The 27,317-nt window shown below is 43.7% G+C and overlaps 7 protein-coding genes across 7 annotated transcripts; 4 read left to right on the top strand and 3 right to left on the bottom strand.

Moving 5' to 3' along the window:
- Positions 1-2,783: 2,783 nt before the first annotated feature.
- Positions 2,784-5,984, bottom strand: EAE98_007376 (uncharacterized protein; the record flags this gene model as incomplete). The annotated part of the gene is made up of 9 exons (XM_038954999.1): positions 2,784-2,792; positions 2,872-3,083; positions 3,176-4,576; positions 4,624-4,720; positions 4,871-5,058; positions 5,184-5,419; positions 5,487-5,620; positions 5,669-5,880; positions 5,936-5,984. 9 exons carry the CDS (start codon positions 5,982-5,984, stop codon positions 2,784-2,786), a joined length of 2,538 nt encoding a protein of 845 aa, XP_038808649.1.
- Positions 5,985-7,648: 1,664 nt separating this feature from the next.
- Positions 7,649-10,436, top strand: EAE98_007377 (uncharacterized protein). The gene is made up of 6 exons (XM_038955000.1): positions 7,649-7,817; positions 7,914-7,968; positions 8,024-8,097; positions 8,148-8,476; positions 8,532-9,755; positions 9,815-10,436. The coding sequence occupies exons 1-6, from the start codon at positions 7,776-7,778 to the stop codon at positions 10,032-10,034; spliced, it is 1,944 nt and encodes a 647-aa protein (XP_038808650.1). The 5' UTR covers positions 7,649-7,775; the 3' UTR covers positions 10,035-10,436.
- A 561-nt stretch (positions 10,437-10,997) lies between these two features.
- On the top strand, positions 10,998-12,593 carry EAE98_007378 (uncharacterized protein; the record flags this gene model as incomplete). The annotated part of the gene is made up of 1 exon (XM_038955001.1): positions 10,998-12,593. The coding sequence occupies one exon, from the start codon at positions 10,998-11,000 to the stop codon at positions 12,591-12,593; it is 1,596 nt and encodes a 531-aa protein (XP_038808651.1).
- Positions 12,594-13,010: 417 nt separating this feature from the next.
- EAE98_007379 (uncharacterized protein) lies at positions 13,011-16,544 on the bottom strand. Its single transcript, XM_038955002.1, has 2 exons — positions 14,652-16,544; positions 13,011-14,593 (listed from the first exon to the last, which is right to left on the bottom strand). Exons 1-2 carry the CDS (start codon positions 15,990-15,992, stop codon positions 13,904-13,906), a joined length of 2,031 nt encoding a protein of 676 aa, XP_038808652.1. The 5' UTR covers positions 15,993-16,544; the 3' UTR covers positions 13,011-13,903.
- Positions 16,545-17,814: 1,270 nt separating this feature from the next.
- Positions 17,815-19,365, top strand: EAE98_007380 (uncharacterized protein). The gene is made up of 2 exons (XM_038955003.1): positions 17,815-18,202; positions 18,568-19,365. Exons 1-2 carry the CDS (start codon positions 18,156-18,158, stop codon positions 19,250-19,252), a joined length of 732 nt encoding a protein of 243 aa, XP_038808653.1. The 5' UTR covers positions 17,815-18,155; the 3' UTR covers positions 19,253-19,365.
- Positions 19,366-20,172: 807 nt separating this feature from the next.
- On the bottom strand, positions 20,173-22,878 carry EAE98_007381 (uncharacterized protein; the record flags this gene model as incomplete). Its single annotated transcript, XM_038955004.1, has 6 exons — positions 20,173-20,364; positions 20,655-21,003; positions 21,062-21,360; positions 21,408-22,364; positions 22,420-22,776; positions 22,855-22,878. 6 exons carry the CDS (start codon positions 22,876-22,878, stop codon positions 20,173-20,175), a joined length of 2,178 nt encoding a protein of 725 aa, XP_038808654.1.
- Positions 22,879-24,358: 1,480 nt separating this feature from the next.
- Positions 24,359-26,733, top strand: EAE98_007382 (uncharacterized protein; the record flags this gene model as incomplete). The annotated part of the gene is made up of 4 exons (XM_038955005.1): positions 24,359-24,625; positions 24,756-25,098; positions 25,146-25,223; positions 25,274-26,733. The coding sequence occupies 4 exons, from the start codon at positions 24,359-24,361 to the stop codon at positions 26,731-26,733; spliced, it is 2,148 nt and encodes a 715-aa protein (XP_038808655.1).
- Between the last annotated feature and the right edge of the window lie 584 nt (positions 26,734-27,317).

The following is a 27,317-nucleotide window of genomic DNA, read 5'->3' on the forward strand; positions in this document are numbered from 1 at the left end:
GGGCGTTGTGGTAAGAGGAGAGAAAAATTAAGGTTCTTAGCGTTTATTGGGGGGCTTACTGGGACTGAGATCAGGATTGAAGAGAGGAAAGTCTATATTTTCTTGTATCGGGTGGGATGGGTTATAGATGAGGCTTGATTCTTGAATGGGATTATATCGTTAAGTATTATAGTATTTTCGGATAGGAATAGTTTAGGAAATAGAAGAGGAGAAGTGAGAGCTATGGGTTTGGATTTGAGTTTAAAGTTAGGACTGATTGGTTTTTTTTAGTTGGAAGTGGTGGCAGTATAATTTAACGTGGTGAGGAGAATATTATGGGTCGGGCAATAGATGAGTTGAAGAATGATGAGAGGAGACTGTTGGTGTAAGTTATAAGGAAGATGGGACGGCTGGATGAATAGCAAGATAATGTGATGGGAGTGAAGTTATGCTACGCGGTATTCAGAGTTTTCTATATACTTGGGTATGTCAGGAACTTTGGATCATTTGTATTATCTCTCGTGATTCTCTCGGAATGGGGTTCTGTATAGTGAGAACTGAATGGGCTGAGGAAGTGAGGATTGAGTAGGTCAAGGAAGAACATCATGCAATATCCCTTCGAGGGTGTATAAAGCATTGAAGACAACATCAACCCTCTCCTCGAAAGTAAACGTTCGCCATGACATCGAATCGTGTCTCTCAATGTCCCAAGAGTACCACAGCTCTAGAAATTCTCTGAGACTCAGCATTCCACGAAATATATATATATGTGCTTTCGCCTCTCAAAATACTATGCAGTTCTGATACTTTTCAGATCACATAGTTACTACACCAAACCCTCACCTCGTCCAACAATATAACCCAGTAGTTCCAGCTAGGTTTTTCAAAGTACCTAGCTCATGAGAAGAAGATTGTTCTCTTTCTATAGCGAAGATTGAGAATTTGCATCACTCTCGACATCTCACGCGATGAAACTATTTCCGAAGTCCAATAGATCAGAGTACAAGTTACTCTACGGAGCTAAATAAGTATCGGGAAGAGAAACAGAACAATCGAAGACTTCAACACCAGGTTTTTCCTATTGCTAAAAGATTCAGAAAGTATGGATGGCCTTGTAACCACGTTGAAAAGAGTAGAAAGCTCTTCCTCAGAACACTGTGTATATTCATCAGGTAACACATCAAGTTCCAACTTTGATAGTTGTCTATATGTAAAATCTTACCTATCTGGATATTGTATAGATAGGTAGGAATCTAACATAACAGTGTTGAGTGAAGACATTATCGCGTTGAAGATATGAGATGCAAGTTCTTGTCAAGGAAGTCTGGAATGACATTTAGTATTTAGTCGTTGTATATGTATACAGATTCTGCATTCTTATCATCTGCTGAGGTTTCGAGTTGCGATTCTTTATTTGTTTTTTTATTCATTTTCTCATGCTTTCATATAAATATTCTTACAGTCGTTAATAATATATCTACCACAATTCACGTTTGTATCTTATACTTCCTTCCTGGATAAACTGTACACTCCCCTTCGCACAATTCACGATCTCAATCCATTCCAACCTATCCCCTCCCACCAGTTTCTTCTCTCCTCTCTCCTCCCCCTCTCCCTATCCCATCCACCACCCTGCAACCCCCCCCCCCCTCCCCCAAAAAACAAATCAATCCACCTACCAAGCAAACACACACCCCAGAAAATCCTCTCCAATCTACACACTAAAATCAAACATACTCACAATTTTCCATCTCATCCCCATCTCATCCATCTCTCACTTCTTTCTATATATCCGCACTATAAATCCCCCTCCCTCCCCATTCCTCTCCACCTCCCATTCAACCCCCCATCACCCCCCGCATTTTATGCTAAAATCCCGGATAAATGATAAATGATAAATGATAAATAAATCCCATCCCTAATTTTCCAATTCTCTCGACCTTCCTTTTCAAACTCCAAGTTTGGTTTATTTACTAATATAAGATTACATAGGTACTCAAATATCATATCATACCATACATACCGTACAAACTAAGAATGTAGATAGATAGATACATCATTACCTAGAATTACCTATAATCGTCACATTTATTTTCCTATTTTCCTATTTTCTATTTCCCATTTCCACATCCCCATTTCACTAAAACCAAAAACCAAAAGAAAAATCAAATCTACCTAGACACCTACCATACAAGGAGAAAAGGAAAGCGATCCTGCGGTCCTGAATCCCGAGAGTCGATAAATACCACCACACCACACCACACCACACCACACCACACCACACCACACCACACCACACGACATATCACACCCCATATATCCCGGAGAATTATACCTTTAGGTACCTACTCTATGTAGACTCGTGTGATGGGACATGCATTTAAGCATTCTAGATTTTAAGAATGATATTGTGATCTGGGGTGCATAGGCTAAATAGAATTTGGATGGGGTAACCTTACTCCGTAGAATGTCATTATTGCATTGCATTGCGTGGGGTACCTAGGCTAGGGTAGCGATAGATGAGTGTTAAGGTTACTGCGGGGTGTGATTTCTGTAACCGGTACACTGGTATGGATTTAGAATTGGGAGATAGGTGGAGATTTAAATGTAGATTGAGATTGAGATTGGAGAACTATGTACAATAGAGGAGGTAGAAGAGAAGAGAAGAGAAGAGAAAAGAAAAGAAAAGAAAAGAAAAGAAAAGAAAAGAAAAGAAAAGAAGCGGAAATGTAAACTATAAACTTCGTATCTGCCACGATTTCTCCTAGTCTTCCTCGTGCATCTCCTCATCTATTTCCAGGAATTTAGAGACACTGTGTGATGGGTTTGTTAGTCAAGAAACCTCATCGCATCACACACAAAGCAGAAAGGAAAACAATAGTTCAAACTTACCTGCCAGTAATATGAATTCCCAACCATACACTTATAAGGCGCGGCACACGAACCACCCTTCGTATAATCGAAACTCAGACCTCCGCATTGTGCGTATCGCGGAAGCGCTTTGAGTGCTGGTAATGCGAGGATTTTCTGGCTTGCGTGTTCGGCTGCGATGACTATGAGAGAGGAGGGGTTTGTGGAGGGCATGCCGGGGAAGATTGATGCGTCTGAATTGATTAGTGGATATTTACTCATGGAGAAAATTGGGGATTTGCTCTGTGGGAAAGACGAAAGAGATGGGGAGGAATAGGATACATACCAAGCACATGAATATTATCCGTGCCATAAACAAGCGCGTTGAGGTCAACCACAGAAGTACCTCCTGCTAATCCCGAATCCGTTCCCATCTTCGCAGTTCCTAGCCAATGGTTTGCTCTTCTCGCCCCAATATTCGCATATGTAAGCGGTACACTCGCCACGTACTGTGCGCCCGTCATCCCCGGTTTTGGATAGATAAATGTGAGATTCTTGACTGTTGAAAGTGCGGCTACCACATGATCAATAGCTGTAGCTACTGCTGCGAGATCATATGTATTTCCCCAAGGCATGGTAGAAACGGACATTGTGAGGCCCTTGCTGATTGTTGTACGTCCTCGTGGACCGACTTGGCCACGGCCAAGATAAGAGGAGAGAGTCATGGCGGTGGGAATGTCGCCTTCGACGCGAGCAGTCCACTGGATGGCGCGGGGAATTCCGTCGCCGGGAGTTACTTGGTCCCAGAATATGGGGCCGATGTCGGGAGCTGCTTGGGCGAGAGGACCGGTGCGTTTGGTGAGGTAGGAGGTAGCGTCTGCACTTATAGGTGTATTCCATGCTGCAACCCAATCATAATAGGAGATATTCGGATGCGAGATTTGTGTATCGGTATTGAGATGATCGTCGAGGTTATAACCGACTGGCAGGTTGTACCAGTAGCTGGAGTTTATCATTGTTGGTCCGTCGGTAGAGGTAAGGACCACATTTAGCTGATCTGTGGGACCTATTCCACTTCTGAAAAGGAGCTTGGGAGTTCCGAAAGCACCGGCTGATATTATGACTCGACCTGTGACTGGAGTCAGGCTGACTACTCCTTGTCTGCCTCCATTGTTTGTGGCTTCCACTTCTATACCAGTTGCATGTCCTCCATCACGAACAATTCTCTTGACACTAGTATTGAGCCACATGTGAAAGTTCGAGCGTTTGTTTGCATCCACTAGATAAGTTGCTAGTGGACCACCACGCTCTCCATTGATATACATGTATGGTGCATATGCAAATGTTCGATTCTTCTGAGCCGGTACACTGTTCGCCGTAACATTTGTCCAGCCAGCATTTTTGAGACCACCTGCGACAACATTATATCCTGATTGAACATATAGTTTACCATCCATTGAGGGATGATCCGTGCCGGGAATCGTGCTGAAGACTCTCGAGGTGGCGGCTGCTACATCTTTTGATTGCCACCCAGGGGGGAAGTTGTAATCCCAATCTGATGGATCTGGATTCCACCATAACCCTGCATTGACGGCAGTACCTCCACCTAAAACGCATCCAGCCATTTGATCGATATCATCACAGGCGACGCCAACACTTCCGCCGTGCCAGATCCTATTGCATTCTCCCGGAACATCAAACCACGTAAGATTACTTCCAGAAAGCCAACCACTTTCCGGTCGAATTGCTAAGCATTGTTAGCGGATGCAATACTGAGATTATCCTAGTACTTACTCCCACCCCATCTGGCTGAAGAAGCGACCCCCTTTTCGATCAAGAGCACGGACTTTCCACTTTGCGCAAGTTTATCTGCCATCGGTACACCTCCAGCCTAGAGCAAACAATTTCAGTATGCACATTTCCAATATTCGCACAAAAAAATGACGACATGAGAGCTAGTCCAAGAACCCATAAGAAAATGAAATCTTATGACTTCTCTCTTCAATGACGAGAAAGTACTGGGAAAAGTAGCCATACGTACCCCTCCGCCAACGACAATATAATCGTAGGATGTGGAAGTCGGTATCGGTGATGTAGAATAAGTGGCTGTCGCAGTGGCTGTACCGGTGGTTGCTGTGATAGTGGCGGTCATCGTAGCCCAGTTTGAATAGGATGACTGGGTTGCAGAAGCCACCTTGATGGAAAACTCGCCCATGCCATTATTGTGCTCTGCAGCTATTAGTAAATATATAGCAAAAGGTAGCTTTCAGAGGAAACTGTATTGTATGTGCCACCAAATGCACGCAACTATTGTTGATAATTCCAAAAGATGTCAAATTAAACAAAATTCTTACGATATAAAACCGCATTAGCAGGATCGGAAGGGTTATCTGGAGCGCCAATGTTTTGAGCCCACCCGTACTCGAAGCCACCTGCCGATGTGCTAACATTGTATGCTGTTTGAGTTGGATCATCGAACTTGAAGCAGTTTGTACATTTGTAAACGAGAACCCAGTGTGTGGAATTTATCGAGGTGTAAAGCTGTGTTACGCTTGCAGACCCGCCATATAGCACGGGTGTGGCATATGAACTATTCAAGATCTATTAGCTTATTGCATGCGATGGATGTGGATATGAAAGTACATAAAAGGACTTACCCATAACGGAATGAAGTAATTATTTTGCCATTATAAGGCCAAGCAATCAACAGCAAATGTCCAGGCATTGCAGCACTGAGTTGTTGACCATGAACAACACCACTCCATCCTGTACCATTTGGAAGTGATCCAATCTTGTTTCAATTAGCTGTTGGACCATTGAGGCAATGTATGGAACTTACAATCAAGCCAATGTAATCATAGGAGTCTGTAGTGAGTGCACTGGGTGGCAATGCCATTCCAAAGGTGTAACCCCCTTGTGAAACCAAAGAGAACTCCCCATCACCCACGATCGTGCCATTAGCTTCGGTACTTGTGTAGAATGTAATGCCAGTATTCGGCTCGGTATAATAGCCATGCGCCGCGAAATCTTGACTTGATACCTCACGAACGGCTAGAAGTTATTAGAATGTGTGTGTGAGTATTATATTTTGGGGTATAAAACCAACCATAAGAAGCAATGGCAACAATGCCATAGAGTAGACCCGAGAGCCGCATATTGGTACCTTTTCACAAAACTTTCCTGGAAATGTACATAGGGAGTGATCTCAGAGAAGGCGTTCTAACATGGGCAGACGATCCTACCTATATACAGGTTCAAGAAGAGCATGCCTAGTAGCCATTCAAAATTTCGTGATAAGTGCCGGATGAATTAAATCAAACTACTCGGCGGGAAATGGAGAAGTATGCATTTTTGGGAGACAAAAGGAAGGAGCCAAGATTTCTCCGGTTTTTGAAGGACAGGCAGGCCATTATCCGTTTGGTCGGTTGAGCAATATTTCTTACTATTGTAAATTATACGGATGGTCTTCCCGGAGAACGTGATACATGAAGGATGGAATTTTATTAAATCCCAATATATTTTGATATAAGTCGGCAGCGTACAGACTTTCTGCCGGTATTCATCCTGTTCATCACATACTCTCGAAATGACCACGAGGTACTCTGCCGGCAAAACTGTGGGGAAGGAGGCTTGACATCTTATAACTTGTGATATATACAAGGGAGTTTCAACCTCATTGCCACAAGTGAAAAGAAGGATTGCATCAGACTGAAGTGCCAAGAAAATATCAAATTATCCATCTAGTGCGCTGCATGTTGCCGAATGCTGGGGCATGAAACAACCACAACATATTTTGTACCACTCAGATCATCTCAAATATATGGTTCCAGAAGCACACATATATGATATATAATGGTAACGTGCAGGTTTACCGTCTAGATGAGACTTCAAGAGAGCATCCATGTGAATGAAGGCACTGTGCAGATCATATATATGTATATATATATGAAATGTTGCTCTATGGAGCTTGTCCCCATGAATAGAAATGAATCAAACGATTGGAATGACGCTCCGCTAGCCCTCCGGGAGCCACTGCCGTGGAGGCAGAATAATTGGCAAATATGGCATTGATTTGTTACCTACCGTTTTATGCTACAGTTAGTATTGTATGAGAAAACTGTAGCAGAATTCTTCTGGGAAAAGCGGCAAAAACTAATTCCGGTGTTTGATAAAACCACTTGGTATCCTCCTTGTTGAAGAGGTCCATTCTGAAGGCGACTACAGCTCGATGCTTCAGATCCAGATGCTAGCTGTCATGATGTCGATGTTCGGAAGCTTACAAATATCAAGATAAAGTATGATGTTGGTGGTATAAGAGGCGAAACTGTCTTGTTGATGTTACTCGAGGATACCTTGGGGGAAGTTCTCCACTTCAGGTGAGGGTCTTGCCGGTTTTTCCTTGCCCCATTCCCGAATACGAAATTTGCCTAGATGTGCAAAGGCCAAAACCATAAAACCATATCGATCTTCTGTGTGGAAATTGATGACAATCCAACCATTCAATATTTTTGGTTGAAAGTTGGATGAGACGATTCCTTTCCTCTTGATATAGAAGTAAGGGTGATCATGAAGATATTGGGCTCTTGACAGAATTATCACAACGGATTCAACCCAAGGGCTTCCTAATAACGTTGCAGTTTGGCAGATTCTGGTGTACGTTTTTTCCCGGCTTTCGGCTACTCGTGGTCGGAACGTTCAATGACCAGAATTGGAAATAGATTTCTCTGATTGGTTCGATTGATTAAAATTCCTGACTAAGCGAGCATCGAGCCATCATCGTTATGGTTTAATCCCGAATTTGAAGATTTGGAAACGCCCTTGGACTAACCTGAGTTGCCTCCATTGCCATTCTCTAAAAAGGTCCATAGTAGAGAAAGAGAAAGATATTAATTCTGGTGTTGCACACTCTTCTCCCCTCTTCTTTCTATCCATAATAATTCTACACAATGTCTTCATTTGCTATGCGTAGATTCACATCTGGTCCTTCGGTATGTTCCATTCTCTAACCTCGGGCCCCGCGTTCGTGGTAAGAACAGAAGAAGAAAAGAAGAATAACAATGCTGATCTGTTGACCATGATTGCAGTTCTCGAGGGCACTGAAGAATCAAACTAGATCCTTCTCATCGACGAGACCTGCAGGTAGATCTGCCACAACTCTCAATATTCAGACCATTGGCTAATATCCAATCTGCAGCTCGAATCATTACACATGCGCCACTAAGAGCAAAGGAAGCCTCGCCTTTCGTGAGCAATAAATACCCGGTCGTTGTACGTATCTCGAATTTTTCAGTGAAGGGTTGTCTGATTATTTGGCGCAGGATCACGAATATGATGCTATTGTCATCGGTGCTGGAGGAGCAGGTTTAAGAGCAGCATTCGGTCTTGCCGAGGCTGGTTTCAACACTGCATGCATATCAAAGCTTTTCCCAACTCGATCACATACGGTAGCCGCGCAAGGAGGTATCAATGCTGCTCTGGGTAACATGCACGAGGACGATTGGAGATGGCACATGTACGATACCGTCAAGGGTTCGGATTGGTTGGGAGATCAGGATGCTATTCATTACATGACAAGAGAAGCGCCAGCATCTGTCATTGAGTTGGAGAACTACGGTTGCCCATTCTCAAGAACCGATGACGGCAAGATGTAAGAATGACTCTGGTAGCTCATTTGTGGTATTTTACTAACAATGTCTATCTAGTTATCAACGTGCTTTCGGTGGTCAATCACAAAAATTCGGAAAGGGTGGACAAGCATACAGATGTTGCGCAGCTGCTGACAGAACTGGACATGCACTTCTCCACACTCTCTATGGTCAATCCTTAAGGCATAACACCAACTACTTCATCGAATACTTCGCGCTCGACTTGATCATGGAGGATGGAGAATGTAAGGGTGTTATTGCATACAACCAAGAAGATGGTACCCTCCACAGATTCCGCGCACACAACACTGTCTTGGCCACCGGTGGTTACGGACGTGCCTACTTCAGTTGTACATCCGCACACACTTGTACTGGTGATGGAATGGCTATGGTTGCTCGTGCCGGGTTACCTAACCAGGATCTTGAATTCGTTCAATTCCATCCTACTGGTATTTATGGCGCTGGTTGCTTGATTACTGAGGGTGCTCGTGGTGAGGGTGGATATCTCCTTAACTCACAGGGTGAAAGATTTATGGAACGTTACGCACCAACCGCCAAGGATTTGGCGTCCCGTGACGTTGTTTCTAGATCAATGACCATGGAAATCAGGGAGGGACGTGGTGTTGGTCCAGAAAAGGATCACATCTATCTTCAACTCAGTCATCTTCCACCTGATGTTCTCCATGAACGTCTCCCAGGTATCTCTGAAACCGCATCCATTTTCTCCGGCGTCGATGTTACAAAGCAACCTATCCCAGTTCTTCCAACCGTCCATTACAACATGGGTGGTATCCCAACCAAGTACACTGGTGAGGTTCTCACTGTTGACGCTGAGGGTAAGGATAAGGTCGTACCAGGTCTTTTCGCATGTGGTGAAGCTGCTTGTGTTTCCGTACACGGTGCCAACCGTCTCGGAGCTAACTCACTTCTCGATTTGATCGTTTTCGGTCGTGCTGTATCCCACACCATTCGCGATAACTTCGAACCAGGAATGCCACACAAGGAGATCAGCGCTGACGCTGGTGCTGAATCTATCAGTGTCCTTGACCAAATTAGAACTGCTGATGGTACCAAGAGCACACACGAAGTCCGTCTCGCCATGCAAAAGACCATGCAGACAGACGTCAGTGTGTTCAGAACTCAAGAGAGCTTGGATGAAGGTGTCACAAAGATTAACGCTGTTGATCAAACATTCAAGGATATTAAGACTCAAGACAGAAGCATGATCTGGAACTCGGATTTGGTTGAGACTTTAGAATTGAGAAACTTGTTGACTTGCGCGTAAGTTTTCCCTGCGTATATTTCCGGAACTTACCGAATTATATACTAATTTTATACAGTGTTCAAACCGCCGAGGCAGCTGCCGCTAGAAAGGAATCTCGTGGAGCACATGCTCGTGAAGATTACCCAGAGAGAGATGATAAGGAATGGATGAAGCATTCTTTGACCTTCCAAAAGAAGCCACAAGGAAAGACCGATTTGACCTACAGAGCTGTTGTAGGCCACACCTTGGATGAGAATGAGTGCAAGGCTGTCCCACCATTCAAGCGTGTATACTAGATGTTCAGATTTGCACATGGAGTAATGGCTTAGGATCTGGCTAGGGGTTAAAGAGGTGCTTATACGACAAGCGACCGAGAAAAGGAAAGGCAAAGGTCGCGAGAGGAGAAGATCATTAAAGATGAACATGGATATGACTCCAAGATCAGGAATGATCTATGAATCTTTGAGCTGGACATGAAGGGGCGTGGATTGTAGCATAGCCGGTTGGGAATTGGAGTGGATTAGTATGATATTTGTTGTTGTCGTCTGCGGTTTTTTGGCGTGCCAAGTTGTAGTACCCGTTTATAAGGTGTCGTTGTGGTTGTTGAATAAAAATATCTTTATTTGAATTTTGCTATGACTACTGGCCAATGTGCTTGAATGTTTGACGTTTAGATCATAATTCCATTTGTTCATCGGTAGTTTAAGGGGTCGAGTGATAGATTCTTTGACATTTGTGTGCGACTTCCTCTCCAATTTACATGTCCTTTGTTGTAACGAGAGCCAAGAGTCAAGAGCACAGTCACATGTCAGATGTCAGATGGCGGATGATCGAACGAGGTAGTTTCAACCGAGGAGATGTGGTGGGGGGCAATTTCTGGAATGCGGGATTGTTCGGTAATGGATTAGGCTAGAGGGAAGAGAATCAATGGGGGATGATGATGATATACGGAGGGGAGCTAAATACTAGGTAATTAAGTAATCGTCTAGAGTATTAATGACAACTACGATATTTATGTTGAGTGAACATTGTTGTGTTTTGGTTTTTCGATTGATTGATCGATTCTGTGATATTGATTTATTAAAGAACCTTGGAAAGAATCGTATACTTGTGTGTATGGTTTGATTTATCTAGTTATATCGGATGATATAAGATTATTAAATTATACCATCTCATCACATCATATCATTTTATTCAAACAACACATCGATAATTAAATATCATATCCTTATTATCTCAACACCGGAAAACATCACATCATGACCTCAAGCGATCCACAAGGGAAAGGGAAAGGAAAGGCTCCCAATCCATCTCCCGCTTCTGCTTCTACTTCCTCTACATCTGTACCTCCAGCGCAAATAACTTCAAACGATACTCCCAGTCGACTAGATGAACAACCTACTCCCTCTCTTCTCAACCGTATTGGTGCTTCGGCAGCAGGATTGGGTCGAGATGTTTTTGCGGGGGGAGCTGGTGTTGGAGGAGAGTCATTGAGGAGAGATGCGCAGGGGTTACTTGTAGCGGCTGGGAATGGGAAGGGGGGAAGCACGAGTGCGATTGCGAGGGGAAATGGAAATGGAGATGTAGGGTACACGCCAATGCACAGGGGAAATCCTAGGTTAACGGATGGATCATCTTCGATGTCTCGGGGTGTTGGGGATACTCTTGGGATGAGGAGCGCGGGGAATGTGGGGACTAGTGGGAGTGGTTTTCAGGGAGCTGGAGGGAGTGGAGACTCGAATGGGAATGCCGTTGGAGGGGATGAAAGAGCGAGATGGATACAGCAGAATGAGCATGCATTTTCTGAGTTTTTGGATGGGCTTCCTTCTCTTACTCCTGCGGGTGATTCGGGCTTTGGGGATGGTGTTTCGGGATCTTCCTATGGGATGTATGAGAGTATTCCGTACGGCGCTCCTTCGAATACAGTGGGGAAACAAGCTCTCGAAGACTCGTGGGCTCGATCTGCACAACGAGGCAACGATCAACGTGAGGGTTATTATGGGTCTCGCGCTGTAAATGCACGAGAACCAACGATCTACCATTTCGAGCCATTGCCGGCCTTTCATCCAGATAAAATGACGGCGGCGGAACATCGTCGAGAAGTTGTGAATGCGATTTCTCATAGAGATGCTGGGTATATGAATACCGATCACCACGATATATCCGTGCAAGAACAGGAAAGTAGAGATGGAGATGAAGTGCGCGATTTGTTATCGAGAATTGGAGGGGCATCTTTTGATGAGGAGATTGCTGGGATGGATCGGGGAATGAGCGAGATGGAGATAGAGGGAGAGGATATGAAAGTCTATGAGAGAGAATGGATGGGTATGAGTTCTGTGGAACGGGATAGGATTATACAGGCTACGAGGGGTTTGTTTCCGGAGGAGGTGAAGAATGGAGGGGGGGTGGTACATGGAGGTGTTGATGTGGAGAATTCGCTGAATTTGTTTCCGGAGTATGAGAGGGAAGCCGAGGAGAGATGGAGAGGAGAGAGAGAAAGAGAAATGCACAGAGAAGAAGAAGATGATGATGATGAGTTTGAAGGCGAAGTGTTAAATTTCCAGGGAATAGAATGGAGAGTGAGGAAAGAAAAGAAACATGGGGACACAAAAAAAGGGATAAGAGGAAAGGCGAAAGAAGAGTGGAAAAGTGATTGGGAGGGTGTACTGAAAGGGTATACTGATGAAGTATGGGGGGGGTTAATACCGCTAGTCCGAGAAGCGAGAGAGGAATTGCAAATCGAAGAGGAAAAGGGTGATGGGGGAGAGGGGAACGAGAAGGGGAATTTAAAAGCGCTGAGGAGATTGGGTGCTGTGTTGGGACATTTGAGAGGGTTGGATGGGAGTGGGAAGTAAGGATGAGGATGTTGATTTGGTGTGAGATAATTTGATGGGTAACTTCTGGATGAGATTTTATAATTGGAGGTTTTTTTATTACATGTATAGAGATCTCCGAACATCTGGAAGGAAATCCGAGGATTAATCAACTCTTTTATCAGATTAAGAAAATCCACATCATCAAAATCGAATCCATCAAAGTCTCACCATCATCTAGATGTCAATAATATTACTCCAAGAGGACAGCTCTCCACATCAATTATTCTATCAAGATCCATCCATGACAAGGTTCCTTTACTGCTTTGCTCCGAGTAGAATGAGTGAAATGAGGTATACATATAGAAGAATCAGCTAGATATTTCTCAATCCATGTAATCTTACTACACACAATAAAGCAGCAGCACACAAAATTCACAATCCCAAAACCGTGTGTATAAAAACCAACGCATCAAATTAGACCGACTATCAAAAACTACGAATATTAATCATATACAAGTCCTTTTCCACCCCCATACCCCAAAAGACATACCCCATAACCCAGGAGGAGAGCCCCATTTTGCAGTCCCACCTCCGTTTGCACCTCCCGCTTCGTCTCCTGTTTGATTCAGTCACTTCACCTATGCTCTTCTCTCCCTTTTCCTTCCCATTTCCTTTCCTTTCCCATTTTGACCCCGCTCTCACCCATACCCCGAATGCATATTTCTCGCCAGCGAACTCACTACCCGCTACCCGCAAAACGCTACGTTCACTCATTCCCCATCCCTCCCCATTCCAAGTCCCTTTTGTATGTTGAAAGAAATGTTAAAAAAATAGAAAAATGAAAAGTCATGTCTTGCAAATTTGGATATCCAGTAAGTGAGTATCCACTAGTAGACGAAACACCCCACTGTTTCATTGTAAATAGGATGAATAGCTTGAATAAATAGGAAATGCTGCGTGCCGCCGACGTTAATGATAAAATAAAATGTTAATGAAGAACACCATCCTCACCCGATGATGAAGAATGGAAATGCAAAGCAAAGTATGAGAACTAAAGAAGCAACGAGATTCCCTCCATTTTGATTAAAAAAAAAGTCGTGTATCGTGTCGCTGAAGTCATCTCCCTCCATTGACTGTTCTCTTTTTTTTGTTGTTTTGTTTCTCTCTTTTTCTCGTTTTTCTCTTTCTCATCAATCCTCCTTTCTCGTGTCCAAACTATGTATGTATAGTACACTACGTCTCATGTCTCATCAAGTTTCCGAGAAGGTGCCCAATTGCACTTCGTAAAACACACCGATAATGATTCACTCCACCCATCAGTCCACCTCTTCATCCCACCCCCAGTACACCTATATGAACTTTTGACCCTCCACCTTACTCTTTTTCGTGACCTGTACCCAGGAACCAATCTCCTCAACAGCCTTTCTAGGCGCCTTTTTCCTTGTCAAAAGGAATCCTTGAACCTCAGCTGGACTGAACATATAGTCCTCGATATGTTCCGAAAACTGCTTTGCTAACATCTTAAGTTCCCCCTCTTCCAATGTTTCTTCTTCAACATTTTTCTCAATATCAGCTATTGTGAGGGTCTTCTTTCCCGCAGGAGTAGTAGCTTCTGTTTCAGTTCCAGTGGCACAAGTTTCACTTATAATGGCGATAGGAGTATCTGGTGGAGTAAGAGGACGACTTCCCGCAAGTGGATTTGAAATCAAATTTGCATATGTCTTCTCCGACTCTGGGGTTGTGGTATCTGAAGTTGGGGTGAGAAGAGGGATTTTTTCTTCTTCTCTTTCAAGAGGAACTTGTGTTTTTTGGATAATGGGCTCAGTAGCTGGTGAGGTAGTAGCGATAAGTTTCTCCCGTGGCGGGTCTTTAGAGTACATCCGCTCGAAAATTTCTTTGATTTGATGACGAGTGGCATTTGTGAATGCAACCTGACAATCTACGCGGCCTGGTCGGATGAGAGCTTCGTCTAGCTTTTCGGGGTGGTTGGTAGTCATCACCAAGACACGACCTTCGTGCGAGGCTACACCATCAATAATCTATAAATACAGTCAGATTCTCAGACTCCTCAATGCGTGAAGAACTGTGGGAACTTACATTCAAGAGACCGGATAATGAGATTCCTTTCTTTTCACCATCATCTTTCTTACCTTTCTTGCCTTTCTTGCTTCGTTTACCCTTGCTCCGTCTACTCTTGCTCTTGCTCTTGCCCTTTCTTCGTGATTTTTTAGTGATCAGTTCGTCTTCATCTTCGCTGCTGCTGCTCTCGGAACTAGATTCATCCGACGACTCAACTTTATCTTCATTGACACGCGTTAGACCTGCGGTGTCGATATCCTCCAATAGTACAATGCATCTAGGTGGCAAGTTGGTAAAGAGATTCCCGAGTTCCTCTTCCGTAAGTGTAGGCTCTAGCAAGCTAACAACGTAGATATTCACCCCAAAAACGCCAGCAAGGGCAAAGGTCAAAGAAGTTTTACCGGTTCCTGGAGGTCCATGAAAGAGATACCCTCTGCGATAAGGTATACCACGAATGGCATACCAACGAGCAGTAGAAGGATTCAAGTATTCGTTAATGTCACGCAGTACTTTAGTTTTCATAACCTCATCCAAGACAACAGTTCTCATTGGACGACAAGGTCTTCTCGCCACCTCAATCCAAGAGCTTCGACCTCCCCATGCTCGACGCTCCTTGTTTGCAGGTCGACGAATGACAGTCTTTGCACTGTGATTTCTGTTTGAATAATCTTTAGCTTCTTGAAGAAATTCCTTGATAGGTGTTGTGCTACGACCATAACAAGAGATGAGCAGCACTTGTTGGTCAGATACTGGGTTGCCATACGAAGAGGACGAAAAGACCATTTTTTCCGATCGCCTGACCATGAAGTATCTACCATTATGCCAAAAAGTATGACTAGCTCCCATAGACGGTGTAAATTGCGGCTTAGTCTTGGAATCTTGATCAGCAAAATTGAGCCATTGTATAATACCGGTTCCGTCAAGCTGTGTCAAGGTGACTGAGTCCTCATTATCTAAGTCCCAATATCCCCGTCGTGCTGTTTCTGCCTGAAGAGAGCGAGAAGATTTCATTTGGTACTTGTGTGCCAGGAATTCTATAACTTCGTCGTGAATTTCATCTCTGCTACTGATAGAGATATCAGACATCCAGTATGATCTCACGAATGACCATGCCCATGAATATAATACATCGAAAGCCTTGTTTCCCAGCCATAAAGCAGCCCAGAGAGAAACAAGGACCGTGATATCAAAACCAACGGTTTGTAAAACAATCTTGTGAATGTAGCCATATCCGGGAACGAGATTTTCTAGAAGGGTAGTTGGTAGGAGTCCGCCGAGTAAAGCTGCCGTTGTGCTTGTGTTAGAAGATGACGCAGATGAATTCTGGTGCAGAGCTTCTAAAACCGCATCGAGATCCATGTCGTTCAATCTCTTCTCTTTATTTGATGGAGATCTTGTAGATTGAACGAACGAATGGAGAATTTGTCTGAGGGAATGGGATGGCGGAGGGGAGTGAAGAACGTGAACGCCTCAAGAAATGGTGATGAGTGTTGTGTAGAAGTGATCTGCAAGTTGTATGGTGGATCTTTGTTGGGCGTCAAGTATGTGTAATATTCGACAAGCAAGGTCAATAGTTTCTGTGTTAAGCTCTAAAGAAACACAAATCATAATTCAGAGGAGGGAAAGAGCGCATATGCAGTGTCCACAATTGGACCACGCGGCACGGTACAAACGGCGTGAATGGCGTGTAGTTGCCTCTTCTGATTCACTGGCTTAAATAGAACCCATATTACAATGTGATGTGTATGTAATATGGTAAGTTTAATTTTAAAGACAACCGGTACCATGTCACTGGGATATCGTCTGGGAACTTCCTGCGAATAGGACAACGAAATCGAGAGCCGCACCTTTCTCTTTGAATACCAAGCAACGAATGGGCGACCACAACGATCCCTTTTGTAGCTGGACAGCTTAACTTTCAAATGTTACTAGTGGGGCATGGGAGATTTTAAGAGAAAGTTCTGACATAAAAGTAGGCAACAGACGCGGAGTAACTTGCTGACTACCTTGTAGTTATTCTAGGCTCTAGTGAGATATAAGGAACCCGATACAAATGTGATGAGTGTAAAAGGAAACAGACAACAAACCCATGTGATTTGCCGCACTAGCTTGTTAAATTCCGACGCTGGTACCCGTCTGACAAAAACAGATGCAAGCAATTGTACCATCTGTACGAGTAGCTGGACCCAAAAACCAGGCTGAAGAGAGTTACGTCAAATATGTGGCAATGAATCAAAGGTGTGGAATAATGCAAGGAGTTGAAGAGGCGCTGGCCACGTTGTCCTGGGAAAATAGACCGGATGAAAAGAAAATAGCAGACACAAAGTATGAAGGAGTTTACATGGAAGAGTCATAAAAACGTCAAAGTTCGCATCAGGTCCAAATGCTTGGGATTTTGTTGAAGTCTCTTGTCAGCATATCTTTGGTTGGAGAATACGAGCTTATTGAAATTGTCGAACTAATTTCCAATATCTCAACAGTTGGACTTTCCAAAAAGGTTGGTGGTATCAAAAACTGCTAGACCATGGCTTCTTGGGTTGCCTTTAATGCAGTTGGTGAAATTGGCTCGTAGTGGTAATGCAGAAAATGCAGTCTACCGCCACAAAGAATCGATGGGAGAAGAGAATTGGGGGAGCTAATCAGAATGACTGCCAACCCACTCTCAATGCATTCTTATAGCACATCTTGTAACATTTCTCTTTTGATTCGCTGTCGCTGCTGCTTGTATTCCCCACCATTTCTGCAAGCAACATACATTTGCCTCTTTGCCTTATTTGTGTCTCATTGGAAACCTTGGTATGTTCACATGATGACGGGATTGGAGAGACGAAGATGATGGGAGGGTTGAAGAATAAAACTTCATTGGTTTCCATGTTTATCATAAACAGGCTGAAGAGTCCATTGGCTCTTGACCTACCCGGGTCACACGCCGTATGTAGGAGGAGATTCGAGTTTTTGCGTTGTGAAGATTCTAAGAAGATGCGTATACGACGAATGATGAGGGAGGTAAGACGGACGAGACGAGATATCGGACATTGTTACCGCTAACGGCGAAATATTGATGAATTTCCGTGCATATGTAAGCAAAATGTGGATTGTACTCAGCCCTTCGTACTAGGTAGTGTAGGTAGTTACTGATAGCTTCATGATTCATCAATCGTTGATCTGTCAGCCTTGTCATCAAAAACGTCCCAATCCCGGATATCAATATCACTCACTGCAGGATCCATCTTATCTGTTCTTTATTTATGCATACCATTCTACCTTAACTAAGCGCTTTGTCTCATAGCAGCCTATCGATTGATCCAATTCGTGAGCCGTATATCACTTCTGTGTCGATAAATCTGGTAGCTCGCCCTGTTGTGGAGAGCTCCTCGTATAAACAAGTTGCGGCTCAACCGACTATCGTTACATCAGTGTCTTAGATTTCGATTACATAAAGACAACATTGCCCGTGGAGTAGGCAATCGGCATTTGCGGCTTTGAGCTGCTCAATACTTTTTGAGAAAACTCTCGTTCAAGATGATGTCCGCTACGAATGAAGATGATCCTTTTCTCCAAGTACAAGCGTAAGTCTTTCTAGCCTTCTTCTGGGTCTCATTACCCTGCAGCTTTACCCCTCTGGGGGACCTCTGGGGATTGTTAGTTTTTCCGCAGTCTGCCTTACCCCTCATACATCACACCCACTCTCTTCGCGCAAGAGGCCTAGGCCTGCAATCTTCCTCTACGACCACATGTATGCAATGCATGCACATTTAGCCCTCTACTCTCCTCACTTCCCAATCATTTCGCGTGAACTTATCTTATGATCTCACGCGCATACTTCCTCCCCCGCATATGCTTCAGAACCGCGCATACTCTACTGTTCAATATATTCCGATTCGGCATAATTCATTACAATTCCCTCACACCCTCAACTAACACAACCCTCTAGCGATGTACACCACCAACTATCCCTTACACGCCCCCTCTTTACCTCCTACCTGCGTATCCACTCTCTAACCAAATCTCCGCATCCAACTCCTGAACTCCTCTCCGCCCGCTCCGACCTAACCACCTCTCTCTCCCTATTAACCGACGACCTGCAGGACCTTCGCGATTCCATATCCGCAATTCAAGCCGACCCCTACAAATATGGGCTACAGATCGAAGAGGTATCTCGTCGGGTACGGATGATAGAGGAGATCGGAGGTGAGGTAGATGACATGCGGGAAGAGCTTGAAAAAACTATGGGTGCTGCATCCAATTCCGGGGCTGGGGGAAATGCATATAATGATGACAATACCGGCTCACCTCTAGACGATGACTACGCCGCGGAATTCGAACATCAACAACAAATGCAAATGCTAAAGCAACAAGATGAGCAACTCGACAGTGTATTTCATACCGTAGGGAACCTCCGTCAACAAGCCGATGACATGGGCAGAGAGTTAGAAGAACAAACAGGAATGTTACAAGAAGTAGAAACGGTAACCGATCGAGTGAGCGGGAGACTTCAAGGAGGAATGAAGAGGATGAATAAATTAGTCAAAGAGAACGAGGATGGACTGAGTAGTTGTTGCATTGGGGTGTTAATTTTCGTGCTGATTTTGTTGTTGGTGCTTGTGCTTATTTTGTGAAGGAGGCGGGAAGGCAACGGGCAGGCGGAAGGAGAGGAGTACTTTTCCCTTTGAATTCATCTCATCTAATTTTTCATTTCCTGTCTATCTTTCTTTCGGTAACCAGAACAAGCATCGGAGTTCAGGCGTTGGATAGAGGTGTAATACACAGGGAGCTCAAAAGCTGATCAAAACCGATCAGGTCAGAAAGGACGGCAAGGCAAGGCAAGGAAAGGAGAATAATAAACTGAAATTTCGAAAGCAAGCGGCAAACAAAAATCTCAACAATCTTCAGAAACTCAAGAAGCTTTAGAAGCTCAAAACGAGCGCATGCATATAGAGGGAGATCAAAGATAAGAAAAAGAACAAATACAGTATCAAGACTTGCGCTTTAAATGAAACACCAAATCATAAATTCAACAGAGTGCCCAACATCGAGGTAGGTTGGGATCTTATTTTTGTACTTCCACTTTGTGTCCTGCACATTCGTAGCCATATTCACAACGGATCCAGAAGTCAGCATACCCATCACACACTCCCACAAAGCCAAATCAACACTCCAAAAGGATACTAATCAGCCATTCATATCTACTTTTTATTTATAACTCGTTCTCATTGATTTACTTTCATGCTAGTACTGATGAAATGCACTACCAATGCACTACTCCTTCCTAAAAGTTTTGCAATCCCAAGCCCATTCCATGCACGCATGTAGACATACATACATGCTTATATTCCTGTTTATTTTCCTATCAAAAGCATCCCATCCTACTACTGTGCATCCACAACACTCATCTTCTGCTTCAAGTCCTTTTTTCTCCCTGTCCCATAGCCACAACCAATATCAACCATCCATAGATATCACACCAATTCAGCCACACCAATCCCAACCTAACAAAATTAATCTGCATAATCCGACCATTTTTCTTCCATCCGTAACCTCAAGAGAGAAGACTAGCCTGGTCGTCGATAAAAGAACGATCGCTCGTTTCTGGGTCACCATCCAATCCCTTTTTCGGTACCGTTGAGGTCGATGACGAAACAAGTCCGACAACTGCGGTTGTAGAGGTGCCACTCACGGAACGATTAGCATGCGTGTCGAAATCGAAATCGAGACCCGACATGGAATTGCTCTGAAAATGTATTTCGTCAACGAATGGACTCTGAGCAGACGAGACCAAACGAGACTAAACAAGAAAGAGTTATGTGTAGGTATAGGGATGAACAAACATGCTTGCAGGCGAGAGGATTAACGGACGGAAAGACGAAGAGGACGAAGATTATGAAGACAAGGTACGCGTGAGCCAACAATTCTAATCAGGACAAATGACAACTCCTCACTCCCCCAGCAAGGCTCCTTGAAAGCAGAAACAAAGCGGCATGGTACTAACAACAATCATCGCTGACTTCTGGAAGATCCTACCGAGTTTTGTCGATCGTGATTGGGTCTTCGCTCTCGACGATCTCCATCTTGAAGTTTCAAGGAGTCTAGCCTCTTCTGATTGTCCTCTGTCATCGGATCCACATCATCTGCTCGTAAAGGGGTTGTTTTGGTTCTAGAAGGAGAAGCTGGACCTGTAGGTAAGGCGGCTCCATTAGTCTTCGACCTTCCTGCTTGTTCCTCCAAAGCCTTCCATTTGTTTCCTCTGGCTTGTTCTCTAGCTTCAGCATTATTCTGATGCTCAGTGTAGTCGTGAGAGCAATCATCAAAAAGTTGAGGGTTGATCTCCATGAATAGCTTCATTGCATTGTAAACCATGCCGTGGATCGTTCTAGATTAAATGGATTAGCTTGAGACAGCTTTTCATATAGTTTCTGAAAGTTTCTCACCTGTTCCAATGACCTTTGGAATTCTCATATAATGGTGCGAACATAATTGGTAAGATTATCTCGACATTGTCGCTGACCAGATTGCAAAAGTATTCGTTATTCCAGAAGTATAACGCACGTTCTGCAACTTGAAAATGTGGGCTCGCAACTGATTTTGCCAGTTGATGGAAGAGAGGCTCCTGAACTTTAGCGAATTCTGCTGGGTCCATTACCTCGAAAATATCCTCCACTTCGTTTAGGAACATGACTTCTTTCGTGCTGTTCACCTTGGGCCAGTAGCGGAGCAAGCCCAAAACGACCTAAAATTGTGAGTAAATCGAATCTTCAATAATGGTGCTAGACATACCTCTTCTGTTAAGGCTGCATCCTTTTCTAGGAATTGGACAATGCAGTAGGCAAGTTGAGGATGATACATGCTCAGACTCTTGACTTTATGTAATGGTATTAAGACTCTCGTCAAAAACAGTTTGTGCTCTTCCTTTAATGGCAGAGCAAAACCGTTAATGATAGACCCAAGAATCTCCAATAGCTCAGCAATGCCATTGAAACGTTCCGTCTCATAAACGAATTGAAAGAATACGTTGTTAATAGATCTTCTAATGTATGACCGGAGGTTGAGAAATTTTCCATATATTCTGTGAAGGGTTGTCTTTAAGAAATCTCGCTCGCGAGGGTCTTCAGAATCAAAGAGTTCAAGTAACTGTAATACAAAACTGTGATCTATGAATGCCTTCGCAATATTGGTGTTAAAGTCTTGACTCTCAATAAATCTCAAGAAGAATTCATATACGACTTGAATATGCGGCCAAGCAACTTCAAGAACTGGTTCATCTTCCTCGGGGTCGAACGCTTCACCTTGAGGGTTCATAGGAGGTGGTATGGGGCGGAAAAGATTTTTACTGAACATCTCGACAACCTTTGGATACATAGCCTCAGTGATGACTTGTCTATTGTTGGCAACGTAATCGAGAAGTTCATGGAGAGCCAATCGTTTGATTTCCTTGGACTTCATATCCGCGCTTGCATCGTTGAAATCAAATATGACATTGCATTGATCAATCTTTTGCATGAAGAGATCTTGGCGGCGATTGGGAGGTACCTCGTGGAAACCTGGCAGCTTTTCCAATTCGCGGAGAGGAGAAATATCAAATCTTGAAGAGTGTTGTCGCTTTGGTGTTCTGATGCCTTCTGGGACATCTTTTGGAGTTGTTTGTAACCGGTCGAACATTGATGACTTCGCACCAGCCTTGGGGGGGGCGAGGTCATGCGGCATTGTTTCTGCGGCACCTGGAGGAGGGATGTGCTGAAAGAATGACATTAGTATACAGAAGATGACCCAAGTGTGTGGCATAACTTACTGGTGCACTTGGACTGATAACGACACTAGGAGGAAGTGCCCCATGACGATTTGGTGTCCCAGGACTGGGGGAACCTCCTCCTGTGTTGAATCGATCCGGAGCAGACATTGCACCAAGAGCTGCCGGGTTCAAAGGCGGTTGTACAACTACACCACTTGAGGATGTACCATCATTAGGAGGCAGTGGTTTATTCCGCAAGTCATTAAGTGTGGTGCTCGAAGATGAGGGTGTTACTGCAGGCGATTGTCCCGCTCCCTGCGAATTTGATTGCGAAGGTGAAGATGTGCCATCTTTTGATGATTCCCCCTTCTTAGATTTTGTTTTGTTTGGATCTTTTGAGCGCGAAAGCTGCTCATGCTGAATGGGTTAGCAGATGATCACTTTCAAGATGGTACGGTTGCTATATGGAGAGTATTCAGCATCAAAATGACTTACAACCCTCTGTCTGAAACCTTTCATCTTGGACAACTACTCTCTGGAAGATGTAAAAGACACAAAATCTCGATTATTTGATACTCTTTGGATATTGCCGGTTTGCGAAACCTCTTGTTCTTGTCCACCAACGCTTCCAATTTCAAAGTAAAAAGGTCGCGTCACTTAAGATTGCTGTTGTGAATGTGCCGATCCTATCCTTGATGAGGCTCTAAAGACTGCGGTAAATTACTCGATAGCAGTGGCTTAACTCCCGTTTGTCGCTGAATGGCACCAAATACAAAATGGATATTCAACTGCAACGATTTGTTGATACGCAGATGGAAACCTCCAATAGCACCCTACTGGTGTAGCTTGAATTCCTTGCTTGTAAATTGATAGTGCGATGTTGGTAGGTTTTCATAAAAGATAATGGGAATTGCCAATGGTTTCTATTTGATCTGCCGAAGTTCTGTATCCCAAAGGTTCGTGAGGGGCTAGCCCCGGTTGTTGACTTGTTGCGCAAGCGTAGGTAAACAAGTTCTACCAGAACGATATCTGTCAGTGCGAGTTGGGAGAAGATAGGGAGAGTAGGATAGGTTTAAACACACAAACGAGCCAACAATGACGATTGACATACACGGTCGATCGTACAGCGGCAGCGGCTGTTGAAGTAGGTCGAGGCTGATCCCGGCGGTGAATATGGTACTCCTCTACGCCGAAGCACAAGCTATCAAATTATTGAAGAAGGCCAACGCGTTTGGGCGCTTTTCTATGGACAGCAAATAAATTGGCAGATGGATAATAATTGGTCGGGTATTAAAGATCTTGGAATGAGTTGTTAAACTCCTTCAAGTAGAATGGTTAATTAGGAGAGTTTTATTTATTTGACCTTCATTTCAAAGAGTCTTAAACAACACAGCAGCAGTATCAACAAGTGCGAGTGGTCCCCTCAGTAGATGGAATTAGCGCAAGTCAATGATAACCTAAATTCTAAGGCAATTCAATCAAATCTAATTGACTTTGGGGCTTTCACATTTTCACGCTTTCACTACCTAGGTAGGTACTACGTAGGTTCGGAGATTTCTTTGCTGCTGTCCGCGCCCCGGTGACGTGAAAGACTCGAAATTACGGCTCAAGGTTAAAAGCCATCATCCAAGCTTTAACAGAGGGAAAAAAATCATCTAAAAGTCGTCAACGGCCAAACGAGAAGATAGGATATCTGTCTGGGTATTGATTGGTCCAAGCCAAAATTAAACATTCCCCATATTGAGTACTAGACCTCGGTGGTCCGAAGAAAAGTCATCTACCAAATTCACGGGATTTGATAGAAGACATAAAGAATTCTCTAGTACTGGGTCGCTGGCTCGTTGAGGTTATTCGCATAAACCATTTAACGAGTCCAAGAGAAGGGTAATAACAGGATGGTCGAATATCGGCATTGAATCAAAGACAATTCAAGGATCCAAAATAAAAAAGACCCATTTTGCTTTACAATCCCGGTAACTTTTCATCTACTTACAAAAATATGGAAGAGTACGAAGATATGGATTCTGAGGAGGACGTTGAGGTTGGAGGGGAGGATGATGATGAGTATGAAGAGGCAGAAGACATGGAAGTGATTGAGGAAAATGATGAAGAGGAAGATAGAGATTTTGACTACGAAGAAGAAGACCAATCTGCTCCGGTGTATACAATCCCGCCAAGGGAAATTGTCGCTGTCGAGCATCCATTGATCGTTAAGAATCTTGAAAATGGTATCAAAACTTTTGGACGTCAACCACAATGGAATAAGGTACGTGGAAACCATTTTTCATGCGCTATACAACTTCACCATTCTTCTATTACTTGACAAGTAAATCTCATCTCATGATAGCTATGAAATCACAATCTTGATATCAACTATGGACTAACAACTTCAACAGATTCTTGAGGGCACTGAAGATGAATGTATTCCTCTTTTTCTTCGAATCAAGGATCCCACATGCGAACCAATTCTATCTTACAATAGCATCACCAACAATGTTCTCCTCAAGATCACCGTACCAAAACGTACTGGTAGAAAGCGCAAGCGTGGATCTCAGGACCCTTATACTGACGATGGGCATTCAACATCTCAGAATACCAGTGAAAAGAATTCGTTCGGTGAAAATCAATCCCACTCTTTGAATGACAAACCCAATAGTATTCTGAGAAAGCTTCGAGACAATGTTGGCAAATATACTGTCGAGGCTGCAGGAGCCATAGAACAGAGTCATCGCTATAGAGGTAGTGACCTTCTTCCCTTATGTTTGCAATACATTAACAAGATCCAGGACTTTCTGATTATCATCAATCTACATCTAGTGCAACTTTTATGTCACATTTCAAAGAAACTGCATTCTCTGCCAATTGTAAGTCCTCATATAAGTCATATTTCCATGATATCGCTAACTTTCATCAGGGGGCAAGATGCGAGAATTCAAGCTCGGTACTGACAAAGGCTGGAAACCAAATGAAGAAATTGTTCCTCCACCCACATTCACTCACCATCCATTACCATTCAACTGGGGATATCGACAAAATCCTTTAATCTCAACCGAAGTGGATGCCGAGACAGGAGAGACAAGCATAGTGAACCGTTCGAAAATGCCAAAGCTCGAGATGCAGTATGTACATTGCGACGAAGACGAAGATGTCCCCACAAAGCCATTTCGTGAAGTTCCAGATGATCCTGTTCTCAAAGACTTCGTAGCCGCACTTCAACTAGCCATGAACGAACGTCCAATTTGGACTCGTCGTGCGTTGCAAAATCGTCTCGCCAACGAGCCAGGATATTATCTGATGAAACCTGCACTTCAGTATGTGGGTTACCAATTCCGAAGCGGTCCTTGGCGTGATGCACTCATAAGATATGGAGTTGATCCCCGCAAAGATCCATCTTGTCGGATTTATCAAACAATTTTCTTCAAGTTATACGAAGAAGATGAGCGTGCTCCTGATGGTCAATGGAAAGATATGCGGAGTCAATACACAAGACATCAAGTTTTCGGCACGGGAGATTGTCCTTCACACATGTTCAATGGTACTTCTTTAACTCTCGACGGTAAAGTGTGGCAAATTTGCGATATTACAGATCCTCTTCTTGCTCCTCTTATACAAAATGCACCAATGGCTAAGCAATACGACAACAACCATGATGGCTATTACAATAATGGGACTCTCGCCAAGATCCGAGCCATCATGAAAACAAAGTTGATTGCCATTCGCAGCAAGAAAGTAATTCCCGAAAATGCATTCGATGTAGCGCTCAGCATACCTGATTTCGTAGAGGGAAAAGACGGAAAGAAAGTCCATGTGCCAGTACCAGATATGCGATTGACAGAAGAAGAAATCGAAAAATTAAGAGAAAAGGGTATTATTAGTGGAATGAGTGGAAAGGGAGTGAGACATCTTGATTCAAGGACAAAGAGGAAACAATATAGAAAGGGCGGAAAGTTACCAATAAAAGCTAAGAGAGCGAAGCAATATGGAATGATGAAGGGACCGTCAACATCGAAACCTAAAACTTCGACCGCGGCAGCGAAACCGAAAAATAAGAAGACAGCTGGGCCTTCCGAAAAGGATGAAGATGCCACGCCAGATATTGCTGCTGTGCGTGTACAGGGAGATATCTCGACGGAAGATACCATCAAGATGATGGATGCAGAGGGAGAAGAAGATGAGATAGAAGTCGATGCTGAGAGAGAATATGACGATGAAGAAGCAGAAGAAAACGAAGAGGAAGAATTAGTCGATGCGGAACTGGGATCTGAAGACGAAAGTACAGACTCGGAAGATGAATCAGAGGCGGAAAAGGAAAAGGAAATGTTTATTAAGAATTACGAGGCGAGGATGGGGGCTGGGAATGGTTCAAATGAGTAGTATGTAGGCTGTCTAGATAGGTTTTATCAGCCAGATTGATACCGGGGAGGAGATTGTATGATTTTGGGGGCTCTCTGCCGCATAATCTAATATCACATTGTCAATTCAAGCAATCGAGTTATATGGCTTGATCAGGCTTCACGTAGATCGCATCAACAATTCACTGTCACTTTTTATTGTCGAGTCATTTGATGGACCGACGCGCACGATGTTAAAGATATCAAAAAGACGAGCAATCTGTAATCAGGGGGTCCCTAATGAACGAATTAATGGCCAATAAAGAAGTCTCTGGGCGAGTTTGCTCCCTACAAACAAATTGTTTTAGGAGTATCCGACAAACCTGATACTATCTCTAGAACCAGACCACATGGCTAGATGCTCTAAACCATAAATGAGATAAACAAAATAGGTAGCCCTGACGCATCCACAGCTTTCTCATTGTGACTTTGAAACGGAACTATAATTATCCTCCCGCACCCCAACATTTGCAAGGCTACTTTACTACCGTCTATGTCCGGCACTCTTCTCTTAGTGAAAAGAAGAAAGCGGGCAATACGATCCTTCATATATTCGTCACATGGTTT

The sequence above is a fragment of the Botrytis deweyae genome, assembly GCF_014898535.1.
Source record: "Botrytis deweyae strain B1 chromosome Unknown BDEW_017, whole genome shotgun sequence".
NCBI classification, from domain to species: Eukaryota; Fungi; Ascomycota; class Leotiomycetes; order Helotiales; family Sclerotiniaceae; genus Botrytis; species Botrytis deweyae.